Source organism: Leptonychotes weddellii, chromosome 1 (genome assembly GCF_054177405.1).
Source record: "Leptonychotes weddellii isolate Sample4059 chromosome 1, ASM5417740v2, whole genome shotgun sequence".
Taxonomy (NCBI): Eukaryota; Metazoa; Chordata; class Mammalia; order Carnivora; family Phocidae; genus Leptonychotes; species Leptonychotes weddellii.
The window spans coordinates 61,597,627-61,622,046 of NC_138369.1; the positions used below are offsets into that span (position 1 = coordinate 61,597,627).

Consider the following 24,420-nt stretch of genomic DNA (forward strand, 5'->3'; position numbering starts at 1 on the left):
AGACTTATTACTAGCAGAAATACCTTATCCTGTAAAATACCATATTGCCACAATACCTTTCTTAACAAGATGGCACAAAGGCAGGGGAGGGAAACTGAAAGGACAGGACAAATTGCTCCTGAAATGCCCTAAGATTCCAAAATAGTCAATTAAGTAAGAATGACGTATAAAAATTTGACCTAGTAATTTAACCTCATCAGAATAACTGTCTACAACCAGGGTTCTCCCTCAAACTTTTCGGAGATCCACAGGCTGATCTCTTGAAATAGGTGTCTAAATGTTAGCTTGTCATTTATACATAATTTACTTACACCTTTAATTAGACCTGGGCATGAGCCCTTTTGGTATTGTGTCAAGCAGGCCCAATCAATAAGTTGTTTACTGGTAGGTTTACTGGGCCACATAGGGAGTAATAAAGAAGACAAAGAGTGGGAAGAGAGAGAAACTATCATCAATAGATTATATTCTTATCCTTAGGAAAACATTTTAGACACAAAAAGTTTTACTGAACTGGTTGACTAATTTAAAACCAAAATTTTTTATTAATTCATTTTATAATAGCACTCTTTAAAAATGCAAAAATATCCTCTAGTGTATTTGACAGATTAAAAATATCAAGAACTTAATGTGTTATTAGGGAAAAAGTTAAATTTTTTCCTCATAACTACAGCATATGGGTTTATAACATAGCACCTTAAGAATTAAAAATTAAGTATTACTTAAGATGGAAACTGAATGGTTAAAAGCAAAAATCAATTATTAAAAGGGCACAAATGTTACCTGCAATGTTTTGACAAACAAAACTAAAATAAGGAGTTGAACATGTAGAACAGAAATGTATGACTTATATATATCATACTAAAGGTGCATTCTAAGAAACAGGAGTTTTAAACAAAGATAAATTCCAAGGGATGATTCAAAATTTATTAAACTAGCATATGCTAGGTACGTCAGAAATGTTGCCCAAGTACTGACAGAGATACTGAAATACAGCAACAGAGGAAAAAGGTATTTTAAAATAATATTAGGGCAAATAACTTATCTGCACTTACCCAGTGTCCCACAATGAGTAAAACCTGCCACTCCATGGTGCAATGTAACCTTGGAAGGAAAAATGTAGAGGAAATCAATCTGCCTTTTTATTGTTTATGTTAACTGATTGTTATGGACTAATGTAAATTAATACTAAAAGAACTTCAGTTTTCTTTTGTAGGTGACAACATATTTCATATAGCTGGCAGTCAGATAAAATAAGGTTAGTAATTATATAAAAACAAATATCCATGGAGATCACATTTCCAGAGAAATACAAGTTGATAGATAAAATTATAGAAAGTTTTCCCATTCTCCTTTAAACTTCTAGTTGACTAGTAAAATAAAGCTAAGACATTAAGATAGCATTTGATAATTTAAAAAGGGGGAAGATGTCTAAATTATCTAATCCAAATTTAGATAAAGTGTAAAGATGATTTTAAACATTCTTGCCTTCACTCTTGTCAATTAATCCTTCTTGATTTTGAGCTAGGCAAGTACATTAATTTGACAGATGGAATGCCTTTAGAGAGAATCTGATTTGTTTCTAGGGACTATTGAAGTTAGGATTAGAAAGTCACTTGGAATCTAGACGCAGATGGAAACTGATTTGGTTAAGTGTTTAAAAGTTGGAAAGAGAAAGAGTGTATGCACACAGAGTAAGGGCAAGCTTACAGTAGGTAACACTGGAAACTCTGAATTTAAGTACTTTGGGGCTATTTATCTATCAAGAGAAGGATGCTTGAAAGTGTATTTATCTGGGACTGAAGCATTAAAGTTGAGATGCAGTTTAAAAAAAAAAATTACAATTTGTAGTGCTCTTCAGATTTTAGAACCTTTGACTATTATTCTCATATTGTTCGTAAAGACTACCACCACAGTATTTAACCTAACCAGGATAAATAGAAAATGTACAAAATTTGTAAAGTAATTACCTTTTTGAATAATCTAAAGACAAGATTCACAGTCTACAGGTGATGACACCTACCTGTATAAGTCAAATAGATGACACTAAGGAACACAGCACCTGCAGCTAGTGATACACCCAAAAAGAAAAGGGTCTGGAACTCTTGTTTTGTTAATCGGTCTCTCAGATACTGCAAGAAAGCATAAGCTTGCAGCAATGCAAAGACACCTAATTAAAGAAAAGGGTGATATAAATAATCAACAAAGCACTTTTCCAAAGATACTTAAAAAGGTTAATTTAAAGAGCTTCTTAAAAATACCCTGTATCATACATATCAAAGCCTAGTCATTTCATCTAACCAACATTTCCTTTGTTAAAAACACTTAAAAAATTGTTTTACATTTTTAAAAATGATCAGAATCCCTATATATGGACCAGATACGAAAAATCTCATTCATTTCCATAACTAGAGCCTATTAATCCATTAAATTCCTCCTTGTCCCATATTTTAGTGACAGGTTTTCTAGGGGTAAAAAAAATAGAATTGTCATTACAAAAAGAGTCCTTAGATTTACTGAAGGATACAAATGACTTGGACCAGGATAATCCTGATAATTACTCTTTATGATTGAGTGATAGGATGTGACCTTAGTTACACACTTATATAAGATTCTAAATTACTAAATATAAGGGAGAGTGCTAAGATAAAATTAGAGCAGTAAGAGCAAAAAGTATTTAATTGTTAAAATAGACAAAACATAATACAAAAGCACTAGGTGTAAAACTAAAAGACATGAGAGAATCCTAAACCCATATGGCATATTGATTTTTCTTTTAAAAAATTTATTTTTCAGAATTTTAGAATTTTAACCATTTTAGAATGATTAAAAGTTAAGTATAATCATAGATTTAGATTTTAGGAAATATAATAACCCATGTAACAGAAAAAGTCAGGTGATTGTGTATCTTTACACACATTGCTATAAAGGATTATATACTCAAAACTGGATATACATTTCTTGCATATAAAACTACCTGGTAATTTTATAATATCAAATTAGAAATGTAAGTAAAAGTATTCATAAAATGCTATGTAACAGTAAGGTGTGGGTTCTTAACTTTTTGGGGGCGGGAGTTCAAGATTCTAACTTAGAATCTCATAAAAGCTATGGAATATCATATCAGAGTTAAATATACTGATAATTTATAAAATGTTGCAAATAAAATAACTACCCACAGGAAGTCTGTGGGTGTCATGGACCTTGTGTTAAGAATCTCTGTTAAAGTTTTATTCAAAGGTCTCCCATTATCTTGTTAATTGTGACCTAGATTAATAATGGCAAAGTAGTCTGCTCATATGGAAAGGAATTATATTACTTCATAATCAATATAAAAGTCATTAATTTCAGTTAGTAGATAAAATATTTTAGGGAGATGTAAGGGACATAAAAATAAAATGCTCCATCTAAATTTGCTGAAATGCAGTACACTCAGTGTAGATACACTGTTTAATATTTGTTTAAACCAAGCATATGTTATTTAGTATTTGCAAATAACATGGATTGTGCAAAAAGGAATATTTCCCCTTTTCAAAACAACAGTGCCGGGAAAATAGGCACATTTGGGAACACAGTATCAGAAAGTCTCAATAAAACTCTGACTTCATATTTTATAGTGGCAATGTTTTAGAACCGTATGATGAAATTAAAATCAAAAAGAAAATGAAAAAAAAAAACTTAATTCCCTTGAAGACTGGCTGGTAATACATTCATATATTCTTTAGAAAAAGGAAAATACATATTTTTTCATACCAGCAGCTGCCATGTGTTCACTTGTCCTGATTGGCTGGAATCCCACAAAGGGTATCTGCATGGATAATATTAAACCCACAATGTAGAAAGTGCTATATGCTATAAAGACAAAATAGGAAACAAGGATAATTTACTACTACCATTAAGTACTTCAAACATAAATGTATACAATAGCTCACATTTTTAGCAAAGTTTTAACTAACCTTATTTTAAGAATAGAATCTTGAAATGACTGCTCTATTTGATATATATTTGCTGGTTAATCACATACTATAAATCATGAAAATTCTTTCTACCAATCTTTAAAGTACTTTATTTTGTAAAATATCACTTAGAACAGTTTAGAAGACTGGTGCTGCTTTCCTTTTCCTAAAATGGAATCACGTTTTCAATCTATCAATAATAATTGACATGCCCCAGAAGCTATGTAATATATAAATAATTAAAAACTATTCCTATTGGCATTACTCTGAAGCATGACCTAAAGAATACCGATCCTCATCATACATAAATAGCTGCTATCGTCTCAAAAACTCTCAAGTATTCCACATCCTTTTTATAGTCTGACACTTTGCACAGTACCTCTCAGTAAGAAACAACCCCCACCATGTCTGTCCACCAAGTTTTCGGTCATAAAAGAAGAAAAAGACTAAGTATACAAAAGTCAAGCCATAAAACAGACTAGTTTCTGAATTTACTAGGGTCTAATAAAGGAAAACTATTTGCTCTTGACATTGAGTAAACTATAATATTCTTGGCTTATATAAACATAAATGTAGGGACATGGGGGAGGGATTAGAATTTGTGTAATAACTTGTTTTGCATTTAGGTGTTCACAGATCACTATTTTGATTAAGTTCATTACAGAGAAAGTTAGAATTAGGAATCATTATAATTGGAAGTTATTTAGAAATGAAGGTAAAACCCATCTCAAATAAGTTAATATGAAATTATTCCATTTATAATAGAAGCTTATTCACATTATTTTATGAAACACAGTCCATAGTTGTTGGCAAATAAACTACTCTATTAGGAAAAAAGACTGTGGTGTATTTAGGAAGAGAACTGTTATAGTTTATCTATCCATATTCTACATTGTATGTAGCACAGCATTCAGCATACACTTCTCTCCCCCAACTCAGCTGAGAAAGAATGTTTATTTGCTTTCAAAAGAAACCCATCTATGGAAGGTAAACCATGGGCTAATGGTTCAAATGTTAAGTTGTCTCCCAAGCTGTATGGTAAGAGATGACTACAGTGTTAGAAAAGGGCTAAGAAGCTCAAGTAAATTTAATAGGAAGGACCAGTGTATGTGAACAGTTTCCAATATGCTCAAGATAATGGAGAACTGGTTGTCTAGAGGAGACTACAAAAGTAGTCCACCTAATAATGCACATTCCAGGAATATTAATTATGGAATGGAATTATCCTCAGTGAGGTACTTGAACACAAATGCATAAAAGTTAAGTCTTTTATTATGTGACTCAAACTGTCAATCAATTTGGTTAATGGGATTTCTAGTATCAGCATGTTTCTATCAGTGTTGTGTAGACGCACTGGCAAAGAGTCACTGAGGCAGAAACAGAAAAAAATGGAAACAAGTGATCCTGATCTTGAACACCTACTTAAAAAATTTCAGTTTTCTCACTACAGAATGAGGGTTTGGACAAAAAGATTTGTAGATCGACCCCCACCCTTACAATAATAACCTAAGATTCTATGACCAACAGGCCTTACTAGACACCTACTGCCGAGAAATCAAACCCTAGACAAATACTGAACACACAGAGGCACACTAAAAAGGCCAGGTCTGGGAAAACCTTATGTCATTTATGTATTTTATTTATAGTTAAGTCTACTTATGTCCAAACAGCATCATCACCTTTTAGGCTAGATTTCTCTTTCTTATAAACACTAATGAACACTGAATGTTATAATACTGTCACAAAATTTGTATTAAATACGATAAATGGCATATGATGAATAAAAAATAAAGCCTTTTTAAAAAAACTTGAGATATTTATGTATAATCATTTAAAAGTGAACATTTTAGAAATATTTAGTACATTCACAATGTTATGCAAATACCACCGCTCTCTAGTCCCAAAATGTTTTCATCACCCCAAAAGAAAACCCCACACTCATTAAGCAGCTGCTCCCCATTCCCCCCATCCTAGTGCAAGGTAAACACAAATCTTCATTTGTCTCTATGAGTTACTAGTTTGTTCTAATTGCAAAAGCAATATGTTTTGTGTTTTAGAAAAAAGTAGAAAGTCTCTAGCCCATTTACTTCTTTAAGTCACATTTTCGAGAAATAATCACTAAAATGTATGGTGAGCACGCATAAACATATTCACATTCTCTCTTTTCAAACTGGACTATTATATGCTTGGCAATGTAAAAACGTAAGCAACCACTTGCTTGGGAACTATCGAAGTTTCCTCTCAGGGATCTGCTCATTTCCAGACTTATTCAAAAAGAATAAACCTCCTAATATTCTCAATTCGGTGGTTTTATGCAACCCCAGAGAGACACTGTCATTGGTAAAGAAAAAACTCTTCATATAGAAACAGATGCACTAGAATTCAAGTTATTTAATAAGAGTGATGGAGAGTTGTTCAAGAAAAAGAACCTCAATCTCAGAAAACATAAAAGACCAGGTGGGACTTTAATTTGTATTACTTTGTAAACATAGGTTAATATAAAAAAAAATGAATTAATAGAAAGAAGTTCAACAATATTTTACCTTTGAATGCCCTTACCCATATTAGATATGCACCAATGATACAAAGCTGGTAAATGATATATGTAATAATCCAAAGTCACCATTTTCTTCTAAGAGAACTGGATTCATGTTTTCCCTAATTTTATATTTTTTGGATCACTGATCCTGTGATGTTTACATAGGGGGATATATGTTCCTCCTCACAGCACTTTTTACTACACAGACAAATATTTCTATTAAAAAAAGTCAGGATTGCTTGCCAGGTAATAAAAAATATCACAAACTCATCTTGCTTAATATTGTCCTTCTCCTTGACTCTGTAAAATTAAATATGCATTTCTGTACCTCAATTTAAATTCCATTTACAGAGCTATGTTTTAAAACACAGAAAATAAGAATTAGATATACTTGGGTGGAAAGAAATAGTGAAGTGACTCTCAATTCTTAAAAATAAACAAAATCTTCACTATAAAGTGAAAACATTTTCCTCCAGGCTTTGTACAATAGCATCTAACAGTGTGTTTAAAAATTACCTAATTAATTCATTCAAATATAAACTTTATGTCATTATGGTCAAGGCATTCTAAGAATACAAAAAAGCTATTAAGATCAATTCCATCCTCTAAGAGTTAGACATCTAATTGGGAAAATCAGAGATGTACATAACTACAATACAATGAAGCAAGTACATGTCACATCGGTGAAAAAGCCTGACTCTACAAAAACTCAAGGAGGGAGGGATCTCTTCTTGACATCAGCACTGAAGAGGCAGTGGAAACCATCTCTGTCATTCTCTAATGTTCTCAGAAGACCTCAACAACACAAACTCACAGATAGCAATCATTCCCAATTCTTCCTATGAACTCTCTAAGGAAACTTGACCAAATTACTTACTATCCATATCCAGCACGACTTTTTATCCATCCATGTTAACCTACTTCTTCTACCCTTTAAACCAGAAGAACAAAGATTTCCACCAAAGTAGTGATCTCTAAGAAAATGCACAATGCCAAAAATGTTGTAAATCATTTATTACATCATGAAAATGTTACCACACTGCCATCCTGTGGAAGTACAGTTACTGGCATTCACTACTGCACATGATGTTCTCAATGTACTCGAAGAATTCCAGAAAAAATTGCCATTAGATATTTTACAAGGTATACTATTCTGTTTGATTATTTCCAGCCAAAGAAAATCTCTTTGACTTGGGTCAAATACTAATCTTCTAAACAGAGCCTAAACATCTTTCACTGTTAAAATACCTTATTTTTTATCCAAGGGTATGTATGGGGTAGGGCCAAAATGAAACAGAAAACTGCCGTCCTTAAGGCACACAAATGAGTTGTTCTATAAAAGGTACTGAAACTTCTGATTCAAGCTCCATTAAAATTTTAAGTTGTCAAGAAGCTCCTGTTGTTCCCCAAAATAACCTTTAAGTACCTTCTCCCTGACAAAGCAAAGACTTATGTTGATGGTACTCTATACTTATAAGATACTGTTGTACTTCCTTTTACTTAAAGTTGGAAAAGGTTTTGTGAATAATAAATTTCCATTAACTAGGATCCACCATTGCTGGAATGGTGGGGGGTGGGAGGGATGGGGTGGCTGGGTGACAGACATCGGGGAGGGTATGTGCTATGGTGAGCGCTGTGAATTGTTAAGACTGTTGAATCACAGACCTGTACCTCTGAAACAAGTAATACATTATATGTTTAAAAAAAAAAAAGAAGATAGCAGGAAGGGAAAAATGAAGGGGAGGAAATCGGAGGGGGAGATGAACCATGAGAGACTATGGACTCTGAGAAACAAACTGAGGGTTCTAGAGGGGAGGGGGATGGGGGGATGGGTTAGCCTGGTGATGGGTATTAAAGAGGGCGCGTACTGAATGGAGAACTGGGTGTTATACGCAAACAGTGAATCACGGAACACTACATCAAAAACTAATGATGTGATGCATGGTGATTAACATAATAAAAACAAAACAAAACAAAACTAGGATCCACCATTAAATCACCGTAGCATTTCTGAGTTCCTTCATCTCCTGGTTGATATTTAATGGAAAGGGCTAACAAAATATTCCTTTGCCATTCTTCTTTTCTCTCAACCAAAACAGTATTAACCAAAAGAAACACCGTGGGGAAATATTTGAAAATCCAACCAATTTTGCTTTATTATTAACAAATATGATTAAAGGACTGTAAGACTGCTGAAGCCTTTTCATAAAGATACTCTACTACTTGGTTACTGTGAATCCTGGGTAAATAAGCAGGATGAAGAATGATAAGAAACTTGTATGAATTAAAGCTTAAAACAAACAAAAAAAAACCCACATAAAAATATGAATTCTTCTTCTTAATGATTAACAAACATATATAAGGAAAATAATTTTTCTTTTCCAAAAACACTGCCCATCACTATGTAGAGAATGAATCTTTGTGGGTTTTTTTTTTTTTTTTAAGATTTTATTTATTTATTTGAGATAGTGAGAGCAAGCGAGAGCACGAGCTGGGAGACAGAGGGAGAGGAAGAGGGAGAAGCAGGCTCCCCACTGAGCAGGGAGCCCAACTCAGGGCTCGATCCCAGGACCCTTAAATAATTAACTCCTTTAGAGCTAAGATTAGTTACTAAACTTAATATGCAAAGAAGCAGTAACAGACAAATATCAGCAACCTTAATTCACTCATAAACTAAGTAAAACAAAACGAAGAATTTAAACCATGCAGAGTCACAAATCACGTTATCACTAAAAAACTAAATTTGTTTAGGTTCTTCTTAATGTATCTCTTAATGTCAACTACTATTGCTAACTAGGTTTCTAAATTCATTTAAATAATACCACCAAGAATCTGTTAATTTATACTACACAAAAGCAAGTCTTCTGGACTATGAAACAAGATTCTCAGTAAGAACAGATCCTTAAAGGAAATCTCAGATCTGTTCTTCTAGATGAGAGTATAAAATGATTCACTGCTTCTGTTTAGTTTGTAGAACATGAACATTCGTTGTTTCTATTCACTGAAGAAACCTTTTTGATTAAGCTAATGATTACTGCTAAATCATAGGTAAGACTCTTGTTCTATATATCCTGGGTCTTAAAATAAGACAACAGTAGAAGACTAACCCTTTGCAAACTAAATAATATTAACAATACAGATAGCAGAAGCAACAGCATCTTCAAGTGCACACCTAGATATAAAATTTCCCCCCAAATAACCATTAAAGTACCCACTGAAAAAGTTGTAAAAGGAATCCTTAAGTATTATAATCTAGGCTAAGGAAAATTTCCCCATCCCTTTCCTCCAATAATTAGTTTCAATGCTTACTACAGGACAGTCATCTGGAAAATTCACTTTATTGAACTAATACTGCAAAAGAACTTTAAAATGAAAACTTCGTACAAAAATTTGGGGGGGGGACAAATTGCTAAATTTAGGCAGTTATGGTAGTCCCTGTTTGTCTGTCTGCTCTTGGCTCATGTTCCCTTGAAGGTACAATAAAGAGGAAAGGCAAACCAATTAACTCAAGATAAAACATCACTGACAAATTGAACATTCTAGGTAGCATGGGAAAATCATGCTTTAGTGTTATATGGACATATTCATTCCTTATAAAAATCTATTTATAGGCTATAAATGTAATCTTTCATTGTGGTAAAAATTTATCTGCCACAAATATAAAACTTTTATACTTTATTACTTTCAATATCTCAGATCAAAACTATCAAAATGATTTTAGTTTATTTACATACAGAATCCCTTTTAGGAGTTATTTTATAATAAAAGTTACTATTTAGAGTAGGTTTTAAAGATGTTCTATTACCTATAACTGTGTATCAGCACAAAACGGAAAGACACCACTTTGATATTTAGCATTTCTAGCCCATTAATTGTTACTGGCAATTAAAAAAATTGTATTTCTGTATAAGAAACATAATTCTTATGTTGTTTTTTGAATTCTCAGCTGATTTAGAGATGTCATTTTAGAAAAAATTATCCTATGTCTAGGTGTAATTTTTTTCTTCTCTGAGTTTTCATTTATTTAACTGTAAAATGCAGGTAACTCTAATTTCTTGGGAAAATTACCCTGTAAGACAATAGAAGTTATGTGCAAGACCAGGAATGACACTTCTCTTCTATTCCATCAATTACCCCATGCATCTACCTCAGTACGCTATTGCCCTATAGTCTTTGATTGACAATACTCCTAAGGCCTTAGAATGGAATATGTTAATAAAGATAAGTATTAGTACAGATAATAAAGAGTCAGTGTCATAAATACTTTACCTGTTAAACTTCATGTGAACAAATGGGAGCTGTTTCTGATCTTAAGCCAACAAAATTAAAGCCTGTCATAGTGTTTTTCAAGGGACATTACCAAAACAAAGAATTCTATATATTTCAAAAAATAAAACTGGTAGTCTTCCCTATTTAAGCAGGTATCAGATTTTATTTTTAACAAGAATGCATTTAGGAGCAGAGATAGGAAAGTGTATTTGTGTCTAAGTAGAAATTAATGATGGTAGCTAAATCTTTTTTTTTTTTTTTTTAAGATTTATTTATTTGAGAGCGCAAGAATGAGAGAGAGAGAGAGAGAGTACATGAGAGGGGGGAGGGTTAGAGGGAGAAGCAGGCTCCTCGCCAAGCAGGGAGCTCAATGCGGGACTCGATCCAGGGACTCCAGGATCATGACCTGAGCTGAAGGCAGTCGCTTAACCAACTGAGCCACCCAGGCGCCCCGATGGTAGCTAAATCTTAAAAGGGTAGATACTGGAAAATAAAAATCAAGAAATAGGAGTTTCAAGTTGTGCTACTATGTTTTATAAGAAGAAATATATATTTGGTCTTCATCCACTGTTCCTCGCACAGAGCTCCTAAAACCGGTGGAATTTCCTAAGTGATGAGAATGATTAAGGTGTCTTTTATTATGTTTCTGAGGTGACTTTTGCATCTCACATAAGGATAAAGGCTGGCTGCCAAAGGGAACCACATGATTAGTGGGTTGGAATATCAATCCCACCCCCCTGACCTCCAGGGATGGGTGAGAGGTTAAAGATTGAATTCAATCACCAATGGCCAATGGTTTAATCAATCATGACTGTAATGAACCTCCATAAAACCTCAAAAGGACAGGGTTCCAAGAGCTTCAGGTTGAATAAGTGGAATTTGGGGAAAGTGGAGTGCCTGGCAAGAGCATGGAAGCGAGAGCATGGAAGTTCCATGCTCCTTCCCCATACCTGGCCCACTGCATCTCTTCCATCCGGCTGTTCCTGAATTACATCCTTTTATAATATACCTGTACTCTTATAATTACTCTAGCAAATTAGTCAAACCAAGGAGGGGATCATGGGAACCTCTGACTCACAGCCATATGGTCAGAAGCACAGGTAACAAACCTGGACTTGTGACTGGCATATAAAGCAGAGGCCAGTCTTGTGGGACTGAACCTTAACCTGTGGCATCTGATGCTACCTAAGGATAGATGGTATCAGAATTGAGTTGAGTGGTAGGACACTCTGCTGGTGTCAGAGAACTGTTTGATGGTGTGGGAAAACCACCCCCACACGTTGGAACTGATGACAGGAACCCTTTAGAAGATTATTAGTGGTAAAAAGCAAAAGAAACCACTGAAAGAACTGAAAGTGGCTGTCTCACATAAGAATTTAGGGAGCGAGCCAATCAAGGAAATGGAAAAAAAGACCTGCTGATTTTGCTTATAAGCCTTGTAGTAATATTGGACTTTCTCAATTATATACATTATATTTTAAAATTATAAATAAAAATAAGCACACCACTCTATTATTAAGTTGTGTTTTAGTTGCTATTTGGTACTTTATGTAATAGACCAGTGTTATTTCTCTGCTATTTTTCTCATAATCAAAAATAGTTGTAGTGAAAGTTTATTTTCATTTAAAAAAAAAAAAAAAGGAACAATCTTTAGATATCCTCAGTCTTTATAATCACCTCTCAGCCTCTGGAATTCTTTCTTCCTGTCTAATTATTCCTTCATAATTTTAACATCAACAGCAAGAGGCAAACACTTAAACAGCACTTTTCATTTAACCTTAAAATTCTGCAAGGTGGGAATTATCTCCATTTGATTCATGAGGACATTAAGGCATAAAGTAAGTAATCTGCCCAAAGTTGCACCACTAGTAAGTGACTAGACCAGGAACTGAATCCTGTTAATTTGGCTCTGCAGTTCATATTCTTACCCCATTATGGCACCTCTCATTTATGGTTACATCATCACAAACCCTCTGTAAGTCTGTTTCTATACTATTTTCTCCTCTCAAGATCAAGATTTATCTCTAAAACTTTCAGGACATAGTCAGTTGGAAAGCCTAACAAGACTTTCCTGAAACTCAAAAGTCAAAACTGATTTTCACAGACTCCTTCCCATTTCCATTTTGTTGATATGCTATAATTACATTGTAATAATGAAATTATGTTGTATAATATAAGCTCCCTAGAAAAAGACCATCTTTTGATCATCTGTGCATCCTAATGGCTGGCACAAAACGTAGTATCTATTAAATATCTAATTCTCTAGTGAACCGATTTGCTTAAATTTCCTCCAAAAAAAGGTAAAATTAGACAAACTAAATTTTAGTGCTTCCAGCTTTTGTATCCTAGAATTTTTACATGCAATTTTTCTTTTAAGTTTTTCTGTTGTTTAGCATTAGATATATTTTGTTTATATAGGCCAAGTATAAATATGATGCCTAAAATTTATGGTTTTACTTTTATTTTTTGGTTTTACTTTTTAATTAAAAAAATTTTTTAAGTAAGCTCTATGCCTAATGTGGAGCTTGAACTCATGACCCTGAGATCAAGAGTTACATGCTCCATGCAATGAGCCAGCCAGGTGCTTTCCTAGTTTTAATTCACTTAATAGCAGGATTCTCTTTCTTCACTCACAAACTCCACAATCCTAGAATAATTTGTACAGAACTAAAATATATGGTATGTCTATAACACTTAACTCTTTATATGATGGTTCCACCAGTAAATATTACCATAAAAATACATTTTAGATAAAAAAGTGATTCTGTTTAAAAAAAAAAAGTGATTCTGTTACTCTCCTTACTCAAATGACCTTACTAAAACAGACAATAGGGGTGCCTGGGTGGCTCAGTTGGTTAAGCGACTGCCTTCGGCTCAGGTCATGATCCTGGAGTCCCGGGATCGAGTCCCACATCAGGCTCCCTGCTCAGCAGGGAGTCTGCTTCTCCCTCTGACCCTCCCCCCTCTCATGCTCTCTCTATCTCATTCTCTCTCAAATGAATAAATAAAATCTTTAAAAAAAATAAAATAAAATAAAACAGACAATAAACAAATTCCTCAGTGACATTTAAAAATCATTTATCAATACTAGAAACTAATTTCTTCCTTCTCATTAAATTATTATTCTAATTTAATGAGACCCTTAACAACCATCAGAGATAAAATTCACATTCCTGTAAATGAAAAAGCAAGTCTCATTTATTGTGAATTCAGTACATGCTCATTGTAGAAAATCTGGAAAGCAGAGAAAAGTATGAAGAAAAAATATCAGTAGTAATCCTTATTGTCTTCCTGCCTTTTATTAACATTTTCCTATATCATCAAATACCAACTTTAATGATGCCATAATATTTCATATGATATGGCAACACTACAATTTAAGTGTAACTTAAATGTCCAATAGAGAAAATAAAATTTAAATCTGGGCATTTAAACTATTTTCACAATTATAACTTACATCATAGTGAACACCCCTAAATATGTCTTCATATCTTTAATAATTTCATGATAAAAAGTGTGATAAACTTTATAAAGGCTAAATAACTTCACATCCCATTAGTGTTAGGTGATACCTGCAAACCAGTCTTTCTATAAATGCAAAATAAGATATGGGTGTTCTTTTTTCTTGTTAAAACATCAGAATCCTATTTGTAACGTATTTCACACCCCAATATAGTGACATATACCAAGTACAAAATATAACTTCACAAAATAATTTAACTTTATACAACAATTCCTCCCCACCCAAATTTCAAGTAGTAGGGGCTTTTCTTATCCCTTAACCCCCCAATTCCCCCCACTCCTGTGCCACACCTACCCTATACAACCACATTATCTTCCATGTGCCCCCCTTTCCACATATGAACAAACTTGAGTTTTCCCTGGCTTACCAACAGATTCTAAATACTCATGCAAAAAATCTACTGAAAGGGAAAACCATTTTTCATAATTATTTCAAATGATTCATTTTTACTTCATTTAATTTGATACTGAGAACTCAATCAAACGTATGGTTATGAGTTTGCCATTTATCAATCATTATTTCTTTAAATGTTTCTACTCATAAGGAGAGAGAACTACAAACAAAGGATGTTATGTGGTAAAATCAGAGGACAACCTGTATATATACTTTATAATGCTTTCATATTTTTCAGGACCATTAGGTTAAACTGAACTTAAATCTTTTTTTTTTTTTTTAATTTATTTGACAGAGAGAGACACAGCGAGAGAGGGAACACAAGCAGGGAGAGTGGGAGAGGGAGAAGCAGGCTTCCCACAGAGCAAGGAGCCCGATGCGGGGCTTGATCCCAGGACCCCGGGATCACGACCCGAGCCAAAGGCAGACGCTTAATGACTGAGCCACCCAGGTGCCCCAAACTGAACTTAAATCTTGATACATTTAGGATAAAGAAAGAGAATTGACTGTTCTATACCATCACTTTCCATCCATTTAGAAGTAAACTATGAAAGAGCATAAAAATCACCTAAAATACTCTTAGTTATATGAATGGAATAAGCGATTAAGGAACAAGGAAGATGGTGTAGAGTATGAATACTATGAAATTACCTGAGGCGTTCACTAATCTAACTTCACACATATATATAATATGCCCAAACTATTTTATTTTTCTTCCCCTTGAAAAGAAGAAATATTTTCAAGAACCAACTAAAGCAGTATTGAGTACTTCTGTAAAGTTACCAGAGAAATCCTATTCATCAAATACAAGGTCTTTTCTTAATTCTCACCCTACTAGATCTTAGTGCTAATACTCAAAGGAATTGGACACTGCTCATGTTTTAAACTTTTATGTAGAAAATCCTTTCATTTGACCTCTTTAACAATGTATTTATCTGGCTACTTCTGACTACTTTGGCTCTTCTTCCTCTCCCTGATTCAAGGACATTTAACAAATCTATCCCTTAATCTGCTGCCCACTCTAATCCCCTGACCATTAAATTTTCAAGACCTGGGGCACCTGTGTGGCTCAGGTGGTTGGGCATATTACTCTTGATTTTGGTGTAGGTTGTGATCTTGGGGTCACTGGATTGAGCCCTGAGTTGGTCTCTGTGCTCGACTGGGAGTCAGCCTGAGATTCTCTCTCTCCCTCTGCCACCCCCTAAAATAAATACATAAATCTTTGGGGAAAAAAAATAAATTTTCAAGACCCAAAAGTTTTTAAATTAAATAACCTCATAGATCCCCCCATTACCATTTAACTTTAAAAAAAATCCTTTCCTTATATATTTCTAAAACAGAAAGTTGAAACTTATAGTTGAATCTATCATTCTCCTTTCTGGATCCCAAAGACTGTTTACAGTGTGTTCAGAGTAGAAATGTATCACAGGTTGATGTATTTCAACAGTAAGGTATTTATTTATATGGTAGGCACACAGTTACAGTAATTTTTAGCATCATGGGTTATGTAGCCATAAGTTCAAGCTTCACCCACATGATCTTGAACAAATTACGTCCTTGTTTCTCCATCTGTAAAAATGAGGATAGTAACAGTATGTACTACACACAGTGTGGTTATGAAAATTAGTTAAATACATGTAAAAAACTCAGGACAGTTTGTGGTGTAAAATAAGCACTCAATATATATTAATAATTTCAGTAGTGACTGTAATAAAGTATGATAAAAATGACTATATATGAATTTAATTGATATGATTCATATACTATAAAATTCACCCTTTTAAATGTACCATTGAGTGGTTGTTTTTTTTTTATTATGGTCACAAAGTTGTATCTATTACCACTATCTAATTCCAGGACATTTCCTCATCCCAAAAGAAACCCCATACCCAATAGCAGTTACTCCTCCCACTCCCCAAGCCCCTGGTAACCACTAAACCTACTTTCTGTTTCTCTCTTTTTAAAAATATTTTTATTTATTTGTCAGAGAGAGAGAGCACAAGGAAGGGGGAGCATCAGGCAGAGGGAGAAGCAGGCTCCCCACTGAGCAAGGAGCCTGATGTGGAACTTGATCCCAGAACCCTGGGATCATGACCTGAGCTGACGGCAGACGTTTAACCGAATGAGCCGCCAGGTGTCTCCCACTTTCTGTCTGTAAGGATTTGTCTATTCTGAACATTTCATACAAAAAGAATCCTACAATACATGGCCTTATGCGTCTGGCTTATTTTACTTAGCATAATGTTTTCAAGGCTTATGATGTATCAGTACTTCATTCCTTTTTGTGGCTAAATATTCCACTGTATGAATATACCATACTTCATTTATCCATTCATCAGTTGATGGACATTGGGTTGTCTTCACTTGTTGGCTATTAGAAATAATGAATACTGCCATGAACATTAGTGTACAAGTTTTTGTGTGAATAATTACTTTCAATTCTCTAGGGTATATACATGGGAATAGAACTGCTGGGTCATATGGGAACTCTATGATTAAGTTTTTGAGGAACTGCCAAACTACTATGGCTTTTTTTTTCTTTAATTAAGTAAATAAGCTTTATATTTTTGTGTTACTGCTTACCAACAACATTACCATAATGGAATTGTATTATTTTACTAAGACACTGGGTTCAGACCACAACTTCTGATTAATTCAACACATAAAAGTTCTGTCACAGAAAATGAGCTCTAAGATTTGAGACAACATCTATCATTAAGCATCTTATTCAAAAGACATGTTTTAACCTAGAGAGAAAAAGATTTCATAGAAAAAAGGTTCAGTCTATGCTATTGTCTGAATGCGTGTGTCATCCCCCCACCCCCCAAATTCTTAAGTTTAAAACCTAATGCCCAAGGTGATGGTATTAGGAGGTAGCCTTTGGGAGGTAATAAGGTTCTGTGGGCTATGGGGAATAGTACCCTTTTAAAAGAGGTCCAGAGAACTAGTTCATCCCTTCTATCAGGTAAGGACAAAGCAAAAAGGTACCAGCTATGAACCAGGAAAGGAGCCCTCACTAGAATGTGACCGTTCTGGTACCTTAATCTTGGGACTCTCCAGCAACCTCCAGAACTGTGAGAAATTTCTGTTTTTGTTTTTTGTTTTTTTTTTTTAAGATTTTGTTTATTTATTTAACAGAGAGAGACACAGCGAGAGAGGGAACACAAGCAGGGGGAGTGGGAGAGGGAGAAGTAGGCTTCCCGCTGAGCAGGTAGCTCGATGTGGGGCTCGATCCCAGCACCCTGGGATCATGACTTGAGCCGAAGGCAGACGCTTAACGACTGAGCCACCCAGGCGCCACCAGAAATTTCTGTTGTTTATATGCCACCTAGCCTGTAGTATTTTGTTTTAGCAGCCCAAATGGACTAAGATTGTCATATATTATACAGAGAGGGCTTTCAAAAGTTTATAAAACTGTTTACTTTGAGGATGTTCAATTTCATAGTGACTAAGCCAAATCTGAACAATACATATATATGAATGATTTTCACAATAGAATGCCCATTCCCGCCTCCCCCCCAAAAAAGGTTAGGCTGACAAATATTAAATCTAGTATGTGTAGACTAATTTCTACAAAAACAAAAGAAAAACTCATCAAGGAAAAGTTGGTAACAATGCAGTTAGGTAAAAATGCCTGACCCACCTTATTAATACAAAAAGAGCAAAAAAATATATGAAATTATTTTTACCTTCTTATGGGTAATATGGCCAAACAGAAATAGCTGTTCAATGAAAAGAATGTATATGAAACATCCCTTACAAGCTGAAATTTCAAAAGTCAGATCACTTACCTATGTAGACTCTCTTGCTGTATCTCTGCATCAGTAATAACACAAATACATGCAGCGGAATAAGGTTAATGATAAACACATAGCCACCCCAAGCAGAGACCTAGGAGTTAAGAAATGCAAAGTTAAATAATTTAAGATGTTTGGTAAGTTTTATTTGTCATGACAATCTAAATATATAATGAATAGACATAAACACTAGAATTCTTAGCAATTGTGAGATATGCTTAAAATTGATTTATATAACCTACAAAAAACCTATTTCTACTTATTTTTCTTGATTATTAAAATAACACAATCCCATAAATCCAACATGCTTTTCTGTGTTCACTGGAGAAATGGTCAAATTAAACTAAGAACACTTCTAAGAACACTAATTTGTGAATCAGTAATAAGTCTTTCATGAAGGTAAGGATTCTTGGGATATAGATCATAAATTTTTAAAAGAAAAAAAGGGTTTTACTTCCCCCATTTTTGATAAGTACATTGCAAGACGCTTGACTGAGAATAAGAACAATCAATGTTAGCATCAGCCAACAAGTGAACTACAAGGAACACTCAGATAATCTGGATATGCTTTGAGATACTCAAAATAAAAGTGCTACCTTGAGTATAAATTATTTCCTACTAATGGATTACAAATCAAGATTCCATTTTAATGTTTAGCATGTATCATAAAATTAGAATAGCCTATTTAATCAGAATAAATGAGTATGTTCTGGTCTAATTTTTTTATGTGATTCTTTATTTTTTAAGTAAGCTATATGCCCAAAGTGGGGCTTGAACTCACGACCCTGAGATCAAGAGTCGCATGCTCTACCAACTGAGTCAGCCAGCCATCCCTATTCTGGTCTAAATTCATAAAAATTCTAAAGATAAGGTTTATTCTCAACCAATAGTATTACCTTTTTGAGTACATTCAATAGGCAATAAGCTCTTGTCAGTATCAAAGTTTTAGGTGTACTCTAATAATTAAAAGCTTAGAAGAACCATTTTACCAACAGTCATAGCAGGAGACTAGACATTCACATATATAGTAACGATGCTACCCTTGTCTAAAATATCTCAGGACCACTTGTAATGAACTACCTGCCTTCAGTGTGCAATGCATATAAGAATATCAGTTTAGTGCTTGCTTCAGTCACATGCTATTTTGCACCAAAACAATGTTACTCTGATTGAGCACAAGTCCTAACTGAAGGACTTCAAATTACCTTCAAAATTTTAATGTAAGCTTCGAAAAGAATGAGTTTGCTAGTACTTGGGTACAACTGCACAGAATGTGTCTCAGGCTTCAACCATTTTAAAAGGGGCATGGATAATTTGGATGCACAAATTCCATGATATTTGTTTAAAATCAGAAAAAAAGCTACCTAAAATTATCACTAATTTTCAGCACAAGACTACTATATAGGCTGTGCTGTGGGGAAAAAAGGCAGGAGAATGAAGAGGTAATTCTGAGCCCCAATCTTATCTATTGAAAAAAGTATGTAGGTAAGTTTTCCTAGAAGATAGGAACATTATTTAGATAAATTATACATTTGAAAAGGAAAATTTTTGTTTCACTTCCTGCAAATATATCTGAGGGCTTGAGTATTAGCCCTCCCACACACCCCAAGGATGGGGGTAGAGAAGAGGATGGCAGTAATGAACGGGAATACATTAAAATTCGGATCCTAAAAATTTCAGGAGAAAGGAAGTGAAGAACTAGTCCAGATGAGAAGAAAATGATGAAGAAGAGGAATTGGTCTAATTTCCGAATACTTGCTAGACCTCATATAGTTTCAAATATAGTTTCAAATATGCATTCTTACCATATAGAAATACGATAAGCAGCAGCACATTGTCCAAAAAACTGACCCAGTTTTTACAGATTTTACCTAAAACACAAACAAGCAAATGTTTACAAATGTTCCTGCTATTCAAACAAAGTTAAATATTTAGTACACTTGTACTACAAAAAGCCGAAGTTATATACTTAAAAACAGTACAGTGGTTATTCAGATATTCAGATCCACTTAATATATGCATTTAGAACACTGGGCAACAGTCAGACATTTTATGAATAGCCCTGATTTTTCTGTTGTTGTTATGCAGTTTTCAGTAAAAATCATCTTAGAAGAAGCAAAACTATATTTTTCTATTTGCTTTATTTTCTATTTTAAAATGATTAATATCAACAAATTTGAGATTTTAACTAAATAAACTTGTTCAGCAAATCTACATTTTTACATATGGTTGATTTTCTATATAATTCTAATTATGAGCATCCATTTTTGAAAACCTATCATCTAGGAATTTTCATATACCATAACCAATAACAATAATCAATAAATAATCTATATCCTCAAGAAAATGACAGTCCTATAATAATTTCTAGGATATGTCAGTAAAATTCTCAATTACCCTGAACCAGAAAGAGAACCTACAATCAATGAAAGGTTCAAAAAAATGACAAATCTCTACCGTCTAAAGAAAAAAACTAACCAAAGAAATAATTCCCAGGTAAGTTTATATGTTCCTCTGAAAATAATGGTTTGGTTCAGAAAACTGAATTTTAAATTTCAAAAACACAAGTTCTAAATACTTATTTATGCCAAGAGCAAAATGTCTTTATTTAAGAACTATATATATACCTGATCTCAAGGAATTTACTTTTAAAATGAGTCTCTACTAGTACATTAAAACAAACTATAGGTGACATGTAATCTTTGGGGGAACTGTAAAGCAAACACACACACACACACACACACACACACACACACACACACAGGAATGAAAAGAGGGGGAGAGGAAGGAAAGAGAAAACATTCCTAGTTTACAGCACTTAAAGATATTATCAGGCTGACTTCTATTAGACTAATTAATGAAAGACTGCTTTGAATTCAACATCATAGTATATGTGTGTGACAAAACACATCCCCCCTTCCCCCACTGAAACCAGCTTGATCTATGTTAAAATGTCTCAGTATATTAAAATACTGACATTTTAAAAGTGAAAAAAATTACCAGGGCTGATTAAAAATTGTTCCTATAATATCCAATCTCTATAGAGTGGAGAAGTGAGTTGAAACCAAGTGCTAATGCCAAAATCACAGAGACCAAAAGATAAATTAGAGAGACCAAAGATGATTTTTAGAAAGGAAAGCAGCTACCAGGGAAATGGGAAAGAATGTTCAGAAAGGCCTAATTATTTTTTTTTTTAAAGATTTTATTTATTTGAGAGAGAAAGAAAGAACATGAGGGGGGAAGGGGAGCGGGGCAGAGGGAGAGGGAGAGGCAGGCTCTCTGCAGAGCAAGGAGCCTGAGGATGCAGGGCTTGACCTGAGCCACCCAGGCGCCCCAGAAAGGCCTAATTCTAAATGGAGAGATTAGAAGAAATAGTGTTCTCAGAGGACGAGATGCTCCAGAAACAAAATGGAATCCCAAGAACAGGGGCACGAAGGCTACAGCAGGTAGATCAATAGAATAAAGAAAAAAATGATTCTACCTAGTGACGGAGAAAAAAAGGCTATCCAGTGAACTGGAGGTAGAGAAGATAAATGCTGGCAGAGAAAGCTTGCAAATGACCATTCAGTGCTTTATATTTGTGTGTCAGTTATCATTTTATTGCCTCTTAGCTCCAAATGCACCCTTCAATATATGTTCTATGATAAACAACAGAATACTTTCTAAGTAGTTCTCCTTTAAAGTATGATGTTAAGTTCTCTCAGTAGAGGGTGCTGAAAGAACACTGCAGTAGAGGCTCTCCAATCATTTTAGGTGTAGGCTGGCGTTGGTGGTATAGGTGTGAGAACATCTGGTGGTGCCGACCCCAGCCATGGGGCAGAACACAGTCCTTATGTGACTTTGCAGCCTTGGTCTAGTAATAACTTTTCTGCGGTCCTCTTGACATGGTAACACAGTCTAAAAGCTTCCTGCCCATGCTGGTACCCAGACTCCCACTGCACACTATGCTACAGGTTACCAGCTCCCCACTCCTGAATGCCTACACTCCAGAGGGTGGTCAATCGCCTGTCTGGCAGCTCCAAAGAAGCTCTAGGCTGGCCTAACCATCAAACTTCTCTGGGGTTGGTGGGCTGAACCACACCCTAATGAAATCTGAATCCTAAGTTTGTCCTTCCTTGAGTACTTTCCCTCAGCCTTAGCATATCATATAGGGCTTCCTTCTGTATTACTCTTCTATCATAGTTAATACTTCTTTTTCTAAAACTCCCCTTATGTAATCTACTGTGACTGATTGGGCCCAGTCCTGCTACAATCTATTACCAAAAAACCAAAATATACTTATAACCACTAAATATAGTCCATACCCTGAAATTTCCTCAAACCCCAAAACCAACTGTATAGGCTGAGAGAGAATGAGAAAAGGAATCAAACATATTCTGCTGTATTTACCAATACACACAAAACTCTGCAAGGCTATGTTGGACACACAAATTATAACTCAGTCATGCCCCAAATGGAGAGGTAAGACACAAAAGCAAGAACTACAGTCAAAGCACAGTATGACAGAAACCACATGGGTGAGTATAGACACTGAGTGGCAAAAGGTCCTTATAGATCCTGTTGGTAACAGAAATGCAAGTCAGGAGGATGGTATATGACTAACTGAGTGTTGAGGTCCAAATTTACAGTGGTAGGAATGTAGACATAAAGGAGAGGCTATGTTTAAGGGCCAAATCAACATTTTTTTGGTGAACTACTAGAATTAGATTAGAGAAAAAGAAGTTGAGAACTCCTAGTTTCCTACCTTGAGGTATTACCCATAAGCGGGGAGGAGGAAGACCAAGAGATGGTAGGTTTGGATAGGGGGTTTTTTAACTCAGTCTTTGACATGTTAATATTAAAACTCCTGAATCAGAAATCTTCAACAATGGAACTAGAAATCAAGAGAAAAAAAAGGCTGGGAAATTCCAAATATTAGGAAACTAAACAACACGCTTCTAAAGAACCCATGGGTCAAAGAAGAAATCAAGAATTAGAAAAATATTTTAACTACATGACAATGAGAACACAACATACTGAAATATACAGAATATAGCTAAAGCAATGATGAAAGTATAATTTAAATTTCATATTAGGGGGTGCCTGGGTGGCTCAGTCGTTAAGCTACTGCCTTTGGCTCAGGTCATGGTCCCAGGGTCCTGGGATCGAGCCCCGCATCGGGCTCCCTGCTCAGCAGGAAGCCTGCTTCTCCCTCTCCCACTCCCCCTGCTTGTCTTCCCTCTCTCGCTGTGTGTCTCTCTGTCAAATAAATAAAATCTTTAAAAATTAAAAAATTTAAAAAAAATTTCACATTAGAAAAACAGAAATAGCTAAAATAACTTAGGCTTCAACCTCAAGAAGCTATAAAGGAGCAAACCAAATACAAAATAGAATAATAAAAGTCAAGAATTCAATGAAATAGAAACCAAATACAGAGAAAAATAAATGAAACCAAAAGTTGAATAAACTTTAACTAGACTGACCAAGAAAGAAGATACAAATGACCAATACTAGGAATGAGAGGTAACATCACTATAGACTGTACAGAAATTCAAAGAATTATAAAGGAGTATGATGAATAATTTGTGCCAACAAATATCATATACATGAAAAAAAATTTCAAAAAAGAAATACTTTACCAAATTATTCATAAAGAAACAAAATCAGAACAGAACTATGTCAATAAAAATTGAATTAGTAATTAAAATTCTTCCCAGGTTCAGATGGCTTCACTGGTGAAAAGTATCAACAGTTAAGGAAGACATAATACCAATCTTATAAAGATTCTTTCAGAAAACAGAGGAGAAGGAAACACTTCCCTAATTATTTTAAGAGCCCAGTATTAACTCTGATATCAAAGCCAGACAGGGGTGCCTGAGTAGCTAGGTCAGTTAAGCATCTGCCTTGGGCTCTGGTCATGATCCTGGGGTCCTGGGATCAAGCCCCTGGGATTGAACCCCACATCAG

At 34.6% G+C, this 24,420-nt stretch overlaps 1 protein-coding gene across 1 annotated transcript in view; it reads right to left on the reverse strand.

Annotated features, from left to right (window-relative positions):
* The window catches only part of STT3B (STT3 oligosaccharyltransferase complex catalytic subunit B), a 102,054-nt gene that overhangs the window by 16,122 nt on the left and 61,512 nt on the right, over positions 1–24,420 (reverse strand). Inside the window, exons 4-8 of the mRNA XM_006734000.3 lie at positions 20,280–20,345; positions 18,469–18,568; positions 3,751–3,849; positions 2,021–2,167; positions 1,053–1,101 (exon numbers count right to left, since the gene is read on the reverse strand). Of these exons, the coding sequence (XP_006734063.1) occupies positions 1,053–1,101; positions 2,021–2,167; positions 3,751–3,849; positions 18,469–18,568; positions 20,280–20,345 (461 nt within the window). The remainder of the gene's footprint in view (positions 1–1,052; positions 1,102–2,020; positions 2,168–3,750; positions 3,850–18,468; positions 18,569–20,279; positions 20,346–24,420) is intronic.